Here is an 18496-nt window from a genome sequence, read left to right on the forward strand (position 1 = left end):
TGAGCCTGTAACTATAATCTTACACATATTCTCAAAAGTAAATACAACTGAGTTCAATCAAATTTGTTCTCAAGAAGGTGTGTAGGAATAGAGCTTGAGTATTTTTTTTTCTGAACTGTGAAACCTAAGAATGCACAAACTTTGCTGGGCTCAAGGGCAGCACATTGAATGTTGAAGGAACCTCATTCCAAAAGGACTGAAGCCAGTCAAATCATCATCTTTTCCCAATGCATAGACGCAGGAGGCTTACAATAAAACATAGTATCTATGACTAAAACCCATTATGATATCAATGAATCAATTAAAATTAGCAGTAAAATTGATTAAAATTAGAGTTAAATTGCAGAAAAAATTACAGATCAAAAGATCAGCTGCATAATGCCCGCCAAATGTAGCTCCCTAAATGACATAACCCATAGCATGCCTTCTTATGATATGATGTATGATATCATATATCACTTCATAGCATGCCTGGCTGATGAATTCTGGGAGTTGAAGTTCACAAGTCATAAAAGGGCCAAGTTTGAAGACCCCTGCCTTAACTATTGTTGAAACCATACATTCTAGGTTTCTCTTTTTTTTAACCAACTAGACCACACTCTGATTTGTCTCTCTAACATGCCAACATGGGCAAAAGTTTTCCTTTAAGAACTTTGCCTACATGGCTTATAACAATTCTTCATAACTTTTTAATGCCTAAATATAGTTCAATTAAAAGTAGGAATACAAGTGTAGAAAATAGTTAGACAACACCCACCAATATCTTAGCATTCATTGTGGGGAAACATCAATCTTTTAAGAGTTAGACTAAACTGTCAGCGAACTAAAAAAATTCTCTATTTACAGTGATCAAGCAGCCTGCTTTGCTGTTCAGAAAGGGCTCCAAGCGTCCAGAAGTAACATTAAGTTTTTTAAGCATAATGATATGGCTGATCTTGAGCATCTACTACAAGAGCAAGAGTTTGAAGATCAAAAGGTATCGTTTTTGGAAGAAATTAATGTATAACAAGCAACATTTTATGTACATAGCCTATTTGAATAACTTCATTTTTATTATTTATCTTCTAAACTATCCTGAAACCTGATATGTAATATTTGAAATAAATTTAGGTGCTGTATTTAATTTGATGACTGCATTGCTTGGAAAAGGCAGTGACATAACAAACATGAGAAAATCTGCCAGAAAAGATGATGATGCCAGTAGAATTGGATACAGTTTTCCTTTTATACATGAATGCATGTGCTCAGCCACAGTGTCTCTGATAAGGCAGTGTAAAAATGCTCAGAAAATTATTTTGTTCCTGAGAAAAATAGTAAATAGAAATTCTTCGTACCATATTCCTCCTCTGGGTAAAATGCTTATTGAAGTAATGCTACATTAACATTTGTTTTAATTTATTTTATTTATTTATTTATTTATTTGATTTATATACCATTTTAATGATATACGTGTTTAGAGTGTTTTACTGTGTATGGACAGCATTTTCTCAGTTACAAATGGGCTTATTGCACTTCTGATAAAGTAAATATAAGTTGATTTTCAACATTTTATCTGCTTTTAATAACTTTTAAAAAGTAAGCTAAAAGGTTTTTCATAAATTATATATATATTCATACTAAATTGTTTGTTTTTCTACAGAACCCTCGAAAAGCCCGTGTAACACGAAAATTTATTGTGGTAGAGGGGTTGTTTATTAATACTGGGGATATTTGTCCTTTGCCAGAATTGGTAAGTAATTTCTTCTTTTAATATCTACTTAACTTTTACAGACTAAAAACCTAAAAATGAAGAAAGTAGTAAATTGTTTACTAAAAGTGGAATCAATCTTCTATAAATAGATATGAAGTGTGGCCTTCCCTATGCCAGCTTTGATGCTGGTGCCAATAAGATGATGGCTGATACAGAGGGCTGAAGAAGAAATTTGGTAACAGCAAGTCAGAAGATAATGTTTTGTGTCCTGATTCTTCTGCATTTCATTCTCTTCTCCTGTTGAAAAAAGTTATTTAATGTTCAGATGTTTGCCATAATTTAAAGACTTGGATTATGAGGGTCAGTCCCTGAATTTTCTACTCTTTAGGCAAAGTAGTAAGAATATTTTGCAACCATATGCTAAGTGTTCCCCCAAAGAAAAGTCAAATAATTCAGCATCAAATCATCCGGCATTAGAAAATCTCAGTTTGTTAAAATTGAGTACCTGCTCATGATTTTGAAAAATCAGGTTTAAAATCTTAGCTACTGCAACACTCGAAAGGATGATTTCACTAAGAGCTATACAGTAATGAGAGAATGTGTCAGTAGCCTCTGTAGCCTAGTACAATTTCCACTAACTTGAAGCAGCAGCAGATTCCACTAATTAAGAAAACACTTTCACGATTGTCAAGTTTATGTAACATAAATAAATTCAGTTTCTTGGCAAAGGAATACTTCTTCGTAGAACATAAATATTGAAAGGTCTGCATTCCTGGGGTCATTTTATACTGAGGATGTTGGCTATAAATGGTGCTTCTAAAAACATTTCCTTTGATTAGCTACTCAAGATTCTGGTTTTTTTTTTCCAGAACACAACATGTTGTGAGAAAATGTATTAAAATGTGTCTCTGCACTTTGAAGGATGTCCTTTTCTCAAACCTCAAGGGAACTGGCAAAAGAGAACAATTAAAAATACAAACATCACAAAAGGCGATTTGTCTTATTAAGCAAGTAGCTTTGCTGTTATTTTACTTGGACCACAAAAAGTCAATTTTAAAAGAAAAAAAATGGTTCTAGAAGAAAGAATCTGTTCATTGGCACATAATCAGTAGACATCTACATCTAGTAACTAAAATGCATGAATGTTGAGTGTCTAGGAAGGTTCTCAATCATCCAGATCATGGTTGTCCCAAAAGTGCTTTTTTCAAAAGGTCACTGGGCTTTCTTGGGTTTTTTTCCCCTTTGAAAACATTCTCATCCAAGAAGCTTCTATGGTTCTAACTGGATAAGAAGCGGAACATTTTCGAAGGGGAAAAGCCAAGGAAGTCCAGTTGCCTTTGAAAAAAGCACCTTTAAGACATGAAGGTTAAATGTTGAGCTGAAGACAGTCAACAATAGAATATTTTGAGAAGCCGTAGTGGCACAATAGTTAAAATGCAGTATTACAGACTAACTGTTCCCACAGCTTAGAGTTCGATCCTGACGGGACTCAAGGCTGACTCAGCCTTCCATCCTTCCGAGCTTGGTAAATTGAGAACCCACATTATTGGGGGCAATATGCAAATAATACTTCCACATTGTAAACCGGCCATAAGTGCTGTAAAGTGCCATCAGGCAGCATATAAGCCAAAACGCTATTGCTATTTTGATAGATTGTCCCCTCCTGAACATTTATTAATCATGCATTGCTTTGTGTCATTTGTTAATGCATAATCTGCAGGTAAAGTTAAAATACAAATACAAAGCCAGATTGTTTTTGGAAGAAAGTTTCTCCTTTGGAGTATTGGGAGAACATGGACGAGGAGTTACAGAACATTTTGGAATAAGTGTAAGTCTATGACATATCTGAATGATAGTAGAAGTTAATGCTAGGGACCAGAAGGTAAAAGCTTGATTACTTTTTTACAGTAATATCTTAAAAGAAAACAAAGAATTGTATGACATTGTTGATGGTAGTCTTGTTTGTTGCTTGATGACCTCCATCCCTGCACTCCTGACTGCAGTTGTTAGGCAGTCTTCCCAATTGTTATGCGTACAGAGTGAAGGAGCTGCTTGCTGAAGCTCTTTTGCTCTCAAACATTCCCCACTGAAGGATGTCAGCTCCCCCTCCACGCACAGAGAGGAAAAACCTCAGGGGACAACATTTCAGAAGGATCTGAAAGTTGAGCACCAGCCTCAAATGGGGGAATGCTATGCCATCCGAGAAGATGATGAAAATGTTCCCAATCCAAGGAGTCAAACAGCCACAGCTGCTCAGTCTTGCCAGGTTTTAGTCAAAGTCTGTTCCACCCCATTCAGACCTGAACAGCCTCCAGACATTGGGTCAACAACCAACAACCTCACCTGAGCAATGTGGAGTTCAGCTATAAAGCTGGCATTGTCAGTATACTGCACCCCGAACCGACAGATAACTTTAAATTATTCTATTCTATGCAGTAGTCAAGAAATGGCACTCTACCCTCTGTCAGAAAATCCTGTTATTTCATGCTCTTTAACTGAAATTGTGGAACCCATGGTTTACAATATAAGCTGTATTTAAACAGTTCATAAAACACACGTAGCACAATTGTGGGACAGCATAAAAACTCCGAACTTGTGAATTTTTCCCTATCTTGTACTAAAGAAGGTGTTTTTGTTCATAGTATCTGATTTTTTTTATTGTTTTTTTAAAACAGTATTCTGTTTTAAAGGAGAGAGGAAAATAAACTGAGGTTAGAACTGTCTTGACTACATTTAGCTATTTTAGATCTTGATGGGTAGAATAAGAAACTTCAAATGTGGTAATAGAAATGTGAACTGTATTTTTTCTTTCTTGTAACTGTCATTCATTAAGTATTTTTGGTATTGTTTCGCTGTACACGACTTAACTCATTCTTACAACTGTATGCAGTGGTTTTTTTTTGTAAAAGAAAAAGGTGCCGGAACTCACACATGTCATACAACCCGCCTTGCCTACCCTACAAGGTTCCATCCAAAAAAGGTGCCGGAACTCCGTTCTGGGCGTTCTATGAGAAAAAAAGCCCCGACTGTATGACTGAAACCATGCTTTCACTTTTTAACATTAAGCAATTGACATTTTTGTGTTAGATTGATGACATTGATCTTACAAGTGCAAATATGGAAAATTCCCTGGCTTCTGTTGGAGGATTTTGCTGTGGACGATCTTTTGTTATTGACCACCAGGTATGTGAAAGACCTTGAAAGACAAACTCTGTCAGAGTTATCTCTTTGTGAAGCTCTGTAGCCAATGTAGGTATTTATTTGTATGCTTATGTATTGATTGGTTGTTACAATTATATCCCATTGCAATCAGATAAGGCCTTGGTGATTCACAAGTTGTATAAAGAATAACTGGGTATAATAAGTCTAAATAAAAACACATATAATCAATTTAAAAACCCATAAGAACAATCAGACATCAGAGAGCAGGAAACACAATATGGTCATGTTGAGCCACATATATGCCTTATGGCTGATTCTGCATTTTAAGCACTCCATGAAATAGCCGTTTTTAACATTTTCATGAATTAAATTGGGAATGTGGCCCGTCTACTAAAAGGCTGCCCCAGTGGGCTCCGTTGAAAAGCAGCATCATTTAGCTTGAACTCCTTTGCAGGTAGTCCTCAAGTTACGATTACAATTGAGCCCAAATTTTCCATTTATGACATTGCAGCCGTCATAAATGCATGCCAGTTGCCAAGTGGCTGAATTCTGATCACATGTCCAGGGGGATATTGCAGCAGTCATAAGTGTGAAAAACGGTTATAAGTCTTTTTTTAGTGCCATTGTAATTTGGGACTGTCACTAAACGAAGTCAAGGACCACCTGTACTTCATAGAAATGAGAAACTATTACACGGTTTTCTCCTAAGATGATCTTTTTGGGGGGAGGCTTATTATTCCTGTTAGAGGTTTTAGGATGAACATGAATATACATCCTCTCAGTCTTGTACATATTTGTTACAAATTGCTTGCTCCACATGTTGTCAATTCAGAATTATATCAATTGTTGGCAGGCACTGAACTTTGGGGAAAAACTGTATTAATATCAGATGCTGAGAAGTAGCTTTTATTTGGTACTGAAGAATTGATGCACCTTCCTTGCCAAGAATGAATTGCCTTGACATGTTGTAGCTGACATGTGATGGGTGGGGAGAAGATATAACTAGAAAGATATTAGAATAACAGATAATTGTTCTTTTCCTTTTCTGATCTAATGACCTCAATTATCATAGATATTAGGCTTGTTATATTCCCTTTGCAATGACAAGGAGCTTGTCTGTGTAGAAGATGGTTGTAGCTGCCTAAAATTTTTAAATGTTGCACATTGAGATTTTTTGGGCATGTTTGAAAGTGATCCACCAGGACATGCTGTGCATGTAGCTTTTGGCAGTGTTGGCAAATATACAGTTTTGAATCAATCAGACCAGGACCTTTAAATATAGATGTTGCCAATAAAAGTGTAGATGCAGCTATATGTTAACTGTTGTATTTACAGAGATAAATATTATTTTATTTCTCAAATACTTTTGAAATAGTAAAGTTATGTTAGATTTATTAAGTGTTAATACAGATACATAAGAGCCAGTTTAGTGTAGTGGTTCAGGCTGGAAACCAGGAGACTGAGTTCTAGTCTCCCTTTAGGCATCAACCCAGCTGGGTGACCTTGGACTAGTCATCTCTTTCGGCTTTAGGAAGAAGGCAGTGACAAACAACGTCTGAAAAAACTTGCCAAGACAACTATAGGGTCTTGGCCTGGCAATCACTGAGAATCAGACATGATTGAACGGAAGGGGGAAAAAAAGCATACTTACTTATGATTGCAATGTATATGTTGCTTAAGCTAGCAAGAGCTAAATTAGATAAAATACATAACTAACCCATTGCTGTCTTTTTGGATAAAATGTTCTTAAATTCAGATTTTTCTTCCTTTCAATTAAACAAATAGTTATATATTTACCAGTAGGTTCTGTATATAAATAATACTGGAAGTTTGCTCCTGTAATATTATTACTTTTGTTCTCAGAGGCTGTCTGGTCAAGGCTATTGCTTTTCAGCCTCTCTGCCGCCTCTTCTAGCTGCTGCCGCCATTGAAGCTCTCAATATCATGCAAGAAAATCCAGGTAATTTTTCTAGAAGTTATTAATTTTATAGAATCAAGTTATGTTTTGAAAAGTACTTGAGCTTTGAAAGATACACATTCATACATTGGCATGGATTTACTGGGTGGTTTTTGCTGTCAGTCACAGTTGCCTGTAAGGTAAAATTGCAATTCATATTTAACTTGAACTGAGAGTCTTTAGAGTGATGTCTATATTTCATACTCACTTATATTCACTTATGTCAATCTTAATTGCAGTGAGGAATGCATAACATTTTAACAGAGTTTGCAGATGATACATGTTTATATAAAAAACTCTTAGCAGTTTAACTGACTGTTAGAAATGTTCAAAGAGTTTCATTTCATGTACTGCACCATGGATGAGAGAACATTTGAAAAATACTATTATGTTCTCCACTCTGTAATTTGCCAAGACTAAATATACCTAAATCCTTTGTCTTTCTTCAAAGAGATTAATTTTTAGTTCCATGAACATCTGCATCACCCTTTCTTGAACTTGGACCATTTTCTCTGAATCCTTATTAAAAGGTGGTACTCAAAACTGTTCACAAAAGACAAAGCGAGATCAACCAAAGGAAAGTGGATGATGACTTCCCATAATTTAGAAATTATACTTAGTTGACGGAGTCCAGAATTGAACTTTTTCTCCTTTTTTGGCGATAGGAATAGCATTTGTTTTTCTTAATTCACCTGGCACTTCATCAGTTCTCCAGGATTCTCCATAGGTAATATATACGTGAGTTTACCCTGACTTTTCACCTGATTATGCCAACATTTTGGTGTAATTCATCTGATTCTGGAAATTTTGTTTAAATCTCCAGAATCAGTTGAATTACGTCAAAATTGGTGGAGCAGTGGGCTAATGCCTCCTTAAGTAACACCAGCTGCCTGCAATTAGTGCAGGTTCGCATCCCACCAGGCTCAAGGTTGAGTCAGCCTTCCATCCTTCCGAGGTAGGTAAAATGAGGACCCAGATTGTTGGGGGCAATTAAGCTGACTTTGTAATAATGCCGCTTGGGGGGTGTATGAAAGCCCTAATAAGCAGGCATATACATAGAATGAAGGCTACTGCTAAGCTTGTAAGCTGCCCTGAGTCTTCGGAGAAGGGCGGGATATAAATGGAATTTAAAAAAAAAATTTTTTTTGGCATAATTCAAAGTAAATTCCCTGGCCACATTTTTAAAATAGATCTACTTTTCTTCATTTTGCGTCTATTGGTCAATTTGTGTTCTTTTCTATCCTTTTATTTTGAAAATATCTACATTCTTTTAAAAAAAAATTTGTATCTTCCACTATCTTTGACTCATTACGGAATTTGACTTTCCTGGTGCCATCTCCACAGAGCTACATTAGGTAACCTATTTGTAGTCTTCCTTTCTGAAGACTTTCCAGCCCTCTTTTAATTTCTTATATACTGTAGATTTTTTTTCTTCTGAAGTTTTTTATGTAGCTTCTTTTGCTATCTATCCTATGTTTTCCTCCTTTCTGGATTTCTTTGCAGTTTTGGTTTTTGGTATCTCCTTTAACACTGCTCATACACCTTAGGCCAGTGTTGGATGAGGAATTCTGGGAGTTGAAGTCCACACATTGTCAAGTGGCCAAGCTTGAAAAACACTGCCCTAGGCTATTTGTCTAATTTAGCTGAATGGGTTTTTCTCCTGTTACAGGATAGTACTTAGCATTGCTCTGAACTTACTAAAATCCACTTTTTTGAACATTCATCTTATTTTTTGAGTAGTTTTATTTTCCTTTAAAATCATGATTGTATAGTTATTTTCCTCCAATGTTTCTGCCACTTCCATTTTCTCCACTAAGCTTTCTATATTGATTGGTATACAATTAAGAATATTTATTTTATTTTTTTTATTTTAATTCCATTTATATCCCGCCCTTCTCCCAAGACTCAGGGCGGCTTACAAGCTTAGCAGTAGCCTTCATAGCTGATCATTTTCTACCTTCTTAGACTTTTGAGGGAGAATGTTATCAGCAAGGCAAGTCAGAAATTTCCTGGAAGGATTGTGCTCTCTCCGGGAAATTAAAAATATCATTACTACAAATTCATTACCTCTTTGCAAGTTCTGCAGTTTGTTTTCATAAAACTTCATTCATGGCGCCTCATTTTTAGGAAGGTGAATAATAGACACAAACAACAGTACTGCTTAACTTGTTCCTGCACTTATTTTAACTTATAACATTGGCAAATTCGTTGATTTAGATATTTGAGGAACAGATATGTTTAATGTGCTGCTCAGTCTTTTCTCTGTTCTATTGCTTCTATTCCTTTCAAACAAATAGTATCCACTTCCTGTATTCCAGTTGTGGGATTCATCATATTCAACAGCGGAGCCACCTAAAGAAGTCATAGTGCAGTGGGCTTTTCAGAATATCCAAAGGGATGGGGCTGATCTGGTTTCAGAGGGAAGAATGTTTCATAGGGCAGAGACAAGAGCAGAGAAAAGATGTATTTGTATATTTTCTCTTATGACATTGGAAAGGTAAAAGACAGGAAGAATGAACAAATTGCAATCTAGTCTTAAATAGCTATTTAAATTGGCAGGTCATGTTTAACTTTATTAAACTGATATTCAAGGATTTTTTTGTTTATTTTTTGTTTAGGTATTTTTCAAGTTTTAAGACAAAAATGTAAACAAATACACAAAGCTTTACAAGGGTAAGTAAATTCATTGTCATCTTATTTAAAACTTGAGTTTAACAAGAAAAATGGCTTTTAAAGAGCTTACAATAGAAACATTTACTGTATTAAGCTCTACATTTAAGCTACTTTAGTAAGAACAACTGCTTTTTACTATAGCTATAGCCTGGAGTGGCTATATTTTTGAGTTAAAAACTGTTGTAGTACAGTGTGGGCTATATTTTCTTATTAGAAATTTTCTAAAAATAAGTATTGCAGGTATTTTGGTGATACTCTAGACTAGACATGTCAAACTTGTGATGTCAAACTTGTGATATAACTCATCATTCCACCTGCACATTGAACTTCCCAACCTACCGTATTTTCCGGCGTATAAGACGACTGGGCGTATAAGACGACCCCCTACTTTTCCTGTTAAATTATAGGGTTTGGGCTATACTCGCCGTATAAGATTACCCCACTGCATACAAAGTCTGCTTGGATTGGGTGGGTCAGCTCTCTCTCCCTCCCTGCCTGCCCAGCCCTCCCTGTCTCCAAGACGCAGTTTTTTTAAAAAAAAATCCCATTTATATCCCACCCTTCTCCGAAGACTCAGGGCAGCTTACAATCTAAAGCACAAATCAATGTGCTTAGCTATGTACAAAGTACACTTCCGGCATCCAGAGCCTGCCTGCGTTTCTTTAACCTCCACATGCTTCCGACTCTCGACAACTTCAGCGTTGTAAACCTTGCTGCTGTTAGTATCCTGGGTGACTCTTCTCCAAACCCCCTCTACCCCAACCCGGGTGAAAACGCTAACGTGCTCCCAGTGTGTGCCTATCCCTCTCAACCAACTGTCCCCCCATCCGTATCTGGCTCCAGCAGGCTTGTCCACACATCCCAGGGCCGCCCTCCAGCAGTCCCCGGCTCCGGTCCATCTGACACCGACGGAAAACAGCCGGCCCTTGCCTCTAGCGCGCAGGCTATAGCATGCAGTCCCGGCACAGGTCCGTCGGCATACAAGGGAACAGCTAGCATGTTTTGTAGTGCCCAGGCTCCCTGTACGGCAAGGCAGACTGGGCTGTCCTCCTGAGTGCCTGCGGGGTCCTCAGCAAAGCCCTGCGATGCAGGCGCGTGCAAACGCCGTGAAGCAGCTGGTCGTCGGGTTTGCAGAGCCAGGAACCGGCGATCAGCTGATAGTCGGGCTTGCTGATTACGGGCAACCTCCTCCCTTGTTTGTCGGAGCGCCGGGTCATGGAGCGAGCCGTGTGCAGTGGGGGGGGTGAGTAGGTGAAGCAGGGCTTGTTTTTGGAACGAGACCCCCTGTGTAGTGTCGGGCCCGCAGGGCTCGACAACAGACAGCAATTTTGTGATTCTCTCCCCCTTCCTCCCCCCCCTATCAATGAGCTGCCGAGGTTGCCTGCGTGTGTGTATGTGTGGAGGGGTGTTGCCTCTGGTTTTTCCTGTAACATCGGACAATAAAACTGCCCCTAACCCTAACACCCGGCGTATAAGACGACCTCCGACTTTTGAGAAGGTTTTCATGGGTTAAAAAGTCGTCTTATACGCCGGAAAATACGGTAGCTTTTTCTTTTTTGCTATCTTGCCTCTTCTCAATTATCAAATATTCTTCGCTTTTCTCACTTCTGCTTTCCTCCAGACACTTTTTCCTGGAATTAGGGGGTTGAAGTTTATATCCAAAACAAAACACTCTTGCTTTGTTTTCACATCCAGACTAAATATGCATGTTCGAGCATTAATCACCCCCAAACTAGCGGTACCCTGCACAGAACAATTTGGGCATAAATCATTTGGCATATTTCTGTTTTAACCCCAATATTTTGATACATTTTTTCTCACATATGTTTTCATTGGGTAAAAATTGTGTGGATTTCCACTGTGTTCTTTGTGAACAGTGGCTCTCAAAACATTTTGGCCTCAGGACCCCTTTCTTAAAATTCTTAAAAATGATTGAGGACCCAAAGAATTTTGATTTATATGGATTACATCTATCAATATGTACTATATTAGAAAATAAAACTGAGAAATGATAAAATATGTATCTGACTTTTCAACCCCCTGAAAGGCTCTCAGGGATCCCCGGGATTTCCAGACCACGCTTTGAGAACTGCTACATTAGAATATGATCAGCTTGCAAAAGCTAACTGCTGTTCTCTCACACACTCTAATTGATTGACCTTTTGTCTGAAAGGGCCTGTGTCTGTCTCTTTGCTTTGCTTACTCTTTTCTGACGAGATGTGTACTTGAGTCAGATGACAGTTTATTTTAAGTAACTGACGAAAGTAACATAGAAATCAACTTGAGGTTTGTATAGCAGCCTCTAGAAATTCAGACTATGTTTATTACAGAGTGTTGTTTGGCCAAAACCTGAAAACGTCAAAGCTTTGATTTGGCTAAGGTTCAAAGGTGTCTTCTCACATTACCCCAGCTGTTTCTTTTATACCCATTATTTTAGTTTCTGAAATATTTTAACAGACTGTTTTGTTAGAAATGTCTGACTGAATTCAACAATCAGCATGCTTTGGAGAATTTTGTATATTGATTTCACAATTTTCATCTTGCTGTTTACTGGTAACAGTGGCCCATAATAAAATAGTGTTTTGTCTATTAGTAATTAAACGTACATGTTATTTTAATTCTGGACCTGCTGCTTTCTTATTATATATATTAAAAAATCACATTTACTGAACCAAGTGGCAATTTGGCAATGTTTGTAATAATTTCTGTAATTACCAACAGCACTCCGTTGGGATTATAATTTCCCACATGATTACAAACTGATCTCAATTGATTGCATACTTATTATAAGCCTCTTGGATTCCATGTTGCTATTGAATTCTTCTTCTTTAAATAGTATACTTTTGTATACTATTGTAACATGTAAATAATCTAGAAATTTATCTTGTATAAAAATCTGAATAATAAAATATATTTTAGGCTCAAAATTGCCTGTATTTTAGATAATATTACATGCTTACATTGTGATCTTACATTGTGATCTTAATGTAGGTGCTGGTTGTCTCTTGATAATGGCTTTCTATTAATAAACAGCTTTCATAACAAATGACTGCTATATTGCAAAATCACAGTAAATATACATTGGTAGCATTTTTGTCTTGTTATCTATTTTCTACAAGTAATCCCAGTCCCTTTCTAAAATAATGGGCTTTTGCATTGACTTTATATTATCCATTTAGGACATTGTCCCCTTGCTCTCAATTTTGATCTTGTTTATTTAATTCAGTTAATTAGATTAGCAGTTTTGTGTTAGCAATGCTTTGTGAATAATTGGTAGCAGCAAAAATACATTTTAGGAAATGCCTTTTTTCTGTTCATCTTAGATTTAGAAGTATATTTTTGGCATATACAACTCTTTAAGAGGCTCAGTGCCATCATGTCATAGGCTAGCTAGAGCAATAGCTTGTGTAGCAGTGGGAAAAGAGATAACTGCAGGAACAATGCCTAATCATACTGCTTCCATGGAGCATGTCCAAAAGTAGCATTGTTATGCTCCTGAGAATATCTAGAATTAGGTGATATCCTAGGAATATTACCATTCATCTAATCCAGGAATGTTTTTCTTTTGATGCTTAACAAGTACATATAGAAAAATACTGATATAGCTGACCTGAACAGGAGCAGAAAAGTAGATCAGGTAGGCTAGATAGAAGAACTATTCATGGTTAGCTAACACTAACAACCTCCTTTATTACATGCTGTTTGTTTCCACTCTTATGGAAGATTGTGGCTAGCGATCTTAGTGATTAGGTCATCTGCCTTGAGGTGAAGTCTGGACTTGATTATGTAATTCCTGCTTTGCAGCCTAGCACAAAACCAAGCAATGTGTTTTATTCAGTTCACTGTTGCAGCAAAATTGTTAATAATTTCACACTTGAATTTTTTTCAGTGACATTTATGACCTTGTGTTTGATTTAACATGGTTACTTCTTGTAGGATTCCTGGCCTACGACTAGTGGGACAGTCATATTCCCCAGCATTACATCTCCAGTTAGAAGAAAGTACTGGATCTCGAGAAAGTGACATGAGGCTACTGAAAGAAATTGTAGAATATGTAAGATTTCTTTTTAAAATGTTGAATCCTTCAAAACTGGACTTGTTAAGAAACATGGCCCAATAGTTTCGTGCTTTTTCATGAGTCTTAAACTAAGTTGCATCTGTCTTCTATTACTGCTGGTATAGTTGCAAAGAGAGGACAGCAGACCTAGATTATCACAACAGTGGCTTGTTTCAATAAACTTCATTTTACATTAACTGTGCTTTATTATTAATTGAGCTATGGCATGAAACCAGAGCTGTTAGTAGCCGCAAAAGGTTCTATATGCTTCAGGGTGAGGTCGGAGTCAGCACCTTAAATTTTGGCTGAGTTTATATATAACATGAATCCATAATTTTTTAAATGAATCGGAGTAGCTGGATTTATGTATTATGTTAATCCATAAATAAATAATCATGGATAGAAGCAGACAACAAGCTATGCACAAATGGCAACAGTGTTTTTACTAATTAGAAGAAAGGAATAGTAGTGAGAACTGATAGAAGAGAGGTGCATTATGGAAAGGGATGTGTTTGAGGGAAGAGAAAATGGCAACAGCAAAAACTTGGATAAAAACTAGGACCAAAGAAAATTCCTATTATATGTCAGCAGTATTTCATAATAAAAACATTAAGTGGCAGCTCATATATTAGTTATATAACTGGTTCTATGTCTTTTTTCCAGTGTATGAACAGAGGGATTGCGTTAACTCAGGCTCGCTATTTGGAAAAAGAAGAAAAATATCTCCCTCCACCCAGGTTAGTAACTACTTCGTTCTATTACAGTAAAACGTTTTGGGTCCAGTTACATGGTATAGTTATGGCAGATTGAACGGGAGCTTATACATTTTAAATATTTAAATATTTTTACTATGTTTCTAGATTGCCATTAAATAGAAATTAAGACAATTGCAGAATTTTTTTTTAATTCACTGGCTGAACAATATGAAGCTCCCTGAAACTTGATGGAATCATGAAACATGTTAAGCTATGGTTGATACTCTCTAACAGCCAATTAATCCCAATATTATCTGTTTAGAGCAGGGGTCGGCAACCTAAAAAGGGAAAAGAGCCACTGGGAACCGGTTCCATCACAAATTAAAAAAAGTGGGAGCCGCGTGCGTGTGTCCATGCACGCGCATGCGCAAAAAATGTTTTGCGCATGCGCGGACGCACGCGGTTGCCATTTTTTTAAAAAAAGTGAGAAGGAACCGGTTCCCGGTTGCCCGACGGCGACGGCCCGTCTGCAAAGCTGCCGCTTTCAGCAGCTTTGCAAACGGGCCGCGGCAGCTTCCTCAAAGAGCAGCGCCCCTGCCCATTCTGAGAGGTGCGCGCGCAACTCTCCGAACGACCGGAGGTGCGCGCGCACCTCCCCAAACCTTTGGAGAGGTGCGCGCGTACCTCCGCGCGAACGGGCAGAGGTGCTGCTCTTTGAGGAAGCTTTAGCGGCCCGTCTGCAAAGCTGCCGAAAGCGGCAGCTTCGGAGACGGGCCGCTAAAGCTTCCTCAAAGAGCGGCACCTCTGCCCGTTCGCGCGGAGGTACGCGCGCACCTCCGGTCGTTCGGAGAGGTGCGCGCGCACCTCTCAGAATGGGCAGGGGCGCTGCTCTTTGAGGAAGCTGTAGCGGCCCGTCTGCAAAGCTGCCGAAAGCGGCAGCTTCGGAGACGGGCCGCTAAAGCTTCCTCAAAGAGCGGCACCTCTGCCCGTTCGCGCGGAGGTACGCGCGCACCTCCGGTCGTTCGGAGAGGTGCGCGCGCACCTCTCAGAATGGGCAGGGGCGCTGCTCTTTGAGGAAGCTGTAGCGGCCCGTCTGCAAAGCTGCCGAAAGCGGCAGCTTCGGAGACGGGCCGCTAAAGCTTCCTCAAAGAGCGGCACCTCTGCCCGTTCGCGCGGAGGTACACGCGCACCTCTCCAAAGGTTTGGGGAGGTGCGCGCGCACCTCCGCCCATTCGGGGAGGTGCGCGCGCACCTCTCCAAACGGGCGGTGCCACTCTCCATTTGGAGAGGTGCGCGCGCACCACTGCCCGTTCAAAGAGGTGCGCGCGCACCGGGTGGCTGGGAGCCGCAGGAGACGGCTCAAAGAGCCGCATGCGGCTCCGGAGCCGCGGGTTGCCGACCCGTGGTTTAGAGTAACAGTCCTCCTTCGCAGATTGCCTGTCTTGTTTGTGCATATTTTTATTTATCCATTTTTTAAATCTACCTTTCTCCCAATAGAAGCAGGCAAAGCAACTTGCATAGTCCAGTGAACATAGTAACAATAACAACAGTTTGCATTATTATAATTATAAGTAAAATAACTACAAAGGGTACAAATGTCTATGGAGATTCTCAGTCATCCAGGTCATGGTTGTCCCAAAGGTGCTTTTTTCATGAGGCAACTGGACTTTCTTGTTTTTCTTTGAAGACGTTTGGGCTTCTCATCCAAGAAACTGCTTCAGCTCTGACTGGATGGTGGGGAATGGCAGGATTTATACTCCTTGCAGACAGCTGGTCATTGCACTCTTTTAGCAAGTTGTTGAAGCCCCTGGATGCTAATCTGTGTCGCCAGGGTCACCTGAGTAGTGCAAATGGGTGTGAATCAAAGAAAAAGTCCCGTTGCCTCATGAAAAAAAAGCACCTTTCTGACAAAATGGTAGAAATAAATCCAATCTATCATAGAATCCTTCTAGGCCTTCTAGTCCAATCCCCTGTCCAAGGCAGGAATCCTTATATCATCTCAGACAAAGGGTTGTCCAATCTTTAAACATCAATATCTATAACAGTACAAAAACACAAACAAGGGAGAGATCTTAAACTGGAAATAGAACCTCAATGGAGAAAACAATCTATGTTCTTAGGCTAGACTCTCATTTGTTGCTAATCCAAGAAGGTCTTGGTAGAATTAAGATATGCTAAGGATGGATTTTAAAAAGACATGCAGATTTGCATAGGTTTGAGGGTACAGACAAATATAATCTCTCAAATAACTTGCGGGGCTTGGAAAATAACTACATTATTGATTACATTAGGAAAGAAATCAGTAGCCATCACAATTAATATAATAAATCTAAGTACAGCTTTTAACTTCATTCAGTATGTACAGGTCTACCTATACTAATCTCTAGATATTGTAAGGCCTTTTTTTTTTACTATACAGCAAACAAATGTGAATTGACTGTTTTTGTCCCTTCCAGCATACGGGTTGTGGTGACGGTAGAACAAACAGAACAGGAATTGGACAAAGCCGCCTCCCTTATCAGAGAAGCTGCAGAATCGATACTAACCTGAGACTGGGTTGCTTGGATTTCTGTCTCACACAGCACTAGCGTGTTGGATGTTTTCACAGTGTAATGACTTGCACTTCAGAGATTTAAATTATTTGGATTATCATCTGATGAAATAAAGTTGGATTTTTATCGGGTCATTTCACACACAAAAACAGATATACAAATACTGGAACACTGAACATATATGTATATGTATAAACTATTTTTAGATAGTTTAAATTGGGAATCATTGTTTCTCTAATATTTCACTTGAGAAGATGTTCTCTGTTCTCAAAGTCTTTCCATAGTTTTCTAAATACATAGCAATTTGTTTGAAATATGTTAAAGTACATGAAAGAATATGAAAGTTTACAGAATATTCTTAATTTAATCATTCTTAATAAAATACAGGTTTGAACTTTTTTTTTTAAAAAAAACCTGTTGTCAAAATAGATGCTTAACATGGGATCCTATGGAATTAAGTATTTAAGGAGCTTTTATTACCCTTGTGTGTGAATTTTTGTTTAGCTCATTCCACCTCTGAATTTATTGAAAACATTAGCTTTTTTAAAATCTTTGTTGAATTTAAATTGCATATCTCATATCATTCCAGTACCATTATGAGTTGTCATTTACCTTTATTTACTATGTACTGAACTTTTACAATAGTGCCCCAACTACTGATAATGTGCAGTCATTTAGAACCGTAATATGGACATAAAGTTACCTATTTACACTTCATGTGGAGTATGCAGTTTGTATATTAAAGGAGTATTATGCAAGGTTGATGTCTTCATGAAATAGAGTTTGAGTGCCAGTACTTGGCAGCAAGAATAAAAATTGGACACAAAGACAATACAACAGTAATTTGATAGGTGCTTTAATCACTGGATAAATTAGTTTAGTAAAGGTGTCTTATGTTATATATACTTACTGCTAAAAAAATTAACTAATTAGAAATGTGTACATGTCATTGCATGGAGTTCATATAATCTGTACTAAAGTATTTCCAAACTTTATACCTAGAATGTAATTGCTTGAGATCACAATTAAAGTATTTGGCATAGATTTGCAGGACATTACAGTAAAGCAACAGTCTGTTATACCGCGGAAGTTACAGTATGCCAATATTCTTGTAACCTTCAAGGTAGCTGAGATGTTGAGATATATGTAATGTGAATTGCCACAAGTAGGGTTCCAAAGACTATGTTTAAGATCTTCTAATATGTTCAGGTTTGATTCTTTACCCTTGTGCCTTCTTTGGTTGCTGCTAAATGGATTCCAGTGCTATATTTGGACGTATTTTTTTAATAAAAACATATATTTGATCCAGTATTTGAGTTATTTCTGAATTCTTTGTTATATTGTACCTAATGGTGTGCATCAATTACAACAATCACTTCTAATTAAAAAAATAACAATTTTAATTGGAGCACTTTCTACCACAAATTTAAGTATTGTTTTGACAGTTATTTTAAATTAATAGTTGTCTTAAATTTTGTTACATAATTAGATATTGTCAAACCTCCTCCTCCAAATTATCCCCCCAACCCAACACATAAATATTAAAATATGTGGTATTTCACCCCTAATTCCTGTTATATTCAATAAGCTAATAAATAATTAAGTTATAAAGATAAATAATTACAATACAGAGTGTTCTTCAGATTTGGACAAATTTGACAAATGTGAAGACAAATTTATGATATGCAAATTGAATACACTAACATGGAC

General features: G+C 37.8%; 1 protein-coding gene across 6 annotated transcripts in view; it reads left to right on the forward strand.

Moving 5' to 3' along the window:
* SPTLC1 (serine palmitoyltransferase long chain base subunit 1) overlaps positions 1 to 18095 on the forward strand; it is a 37703-nt gene extending 19608 nt beyond the window's left edge. For 2 of the 6 annotated variants that reach the window (XM_081317849.1, XM_081317850.1), the window contains exons 7-15: positions 847 to 976; positions 1640 to 1729; positions 3411 to 3518; positions 4778 to 4873; positions 6716 to 6812; positions 9428 to 9482; positions 13419 to 13536; positions 14203 to 14276; positions 16691 to 18095. In XM_081317849.1, the coding sequence (XP_081173975.1) occupies positions 847 to 976; positions 1640 to 1729; positions 3411 to 3518; positions 4778 to 4873; positions 6716 to 6812; positions 9428 to 9482; positions 13419 to 13536; positions 14203 to 14276; positions 16691 to 16784 (862 nt within the window). In that variant the 3' untranslated portion in view covers positions 16785 to 18095. Of the gene's footprint in view, positions 1 to 706; positions 823 to 846; positions 977 to 1639; positions 1730 to 1839; positions 1926 to 2559; positions 3369 to 3410; positions 3519 to 4777; positions 4874 to 6715; positions 6813 to 7260; positions 7537 to 9427; positions 9483 to 13418; positions 13537 to 14202; positions 14277 to 16690 lie in introns of those variants that run through there. The other 4 variants (XR_014025142.1, XR_014025143.1, XR_014025144.1 and 1 more) reach the window with 4 other exon arrangements.
* Positions 18096 to 18496: the final 401 nt, after the last annotated feature.

This window comes from Vipera berus (genome assembly GCF_964194415.1).
Source record: "Vipera berus genome assembly, chromosome: 2".
NCBI lineage: Eukaryota > Metazoa > Chordata > Lepidosauria > Squamata > Viperidae > Vipera > Vipera berus.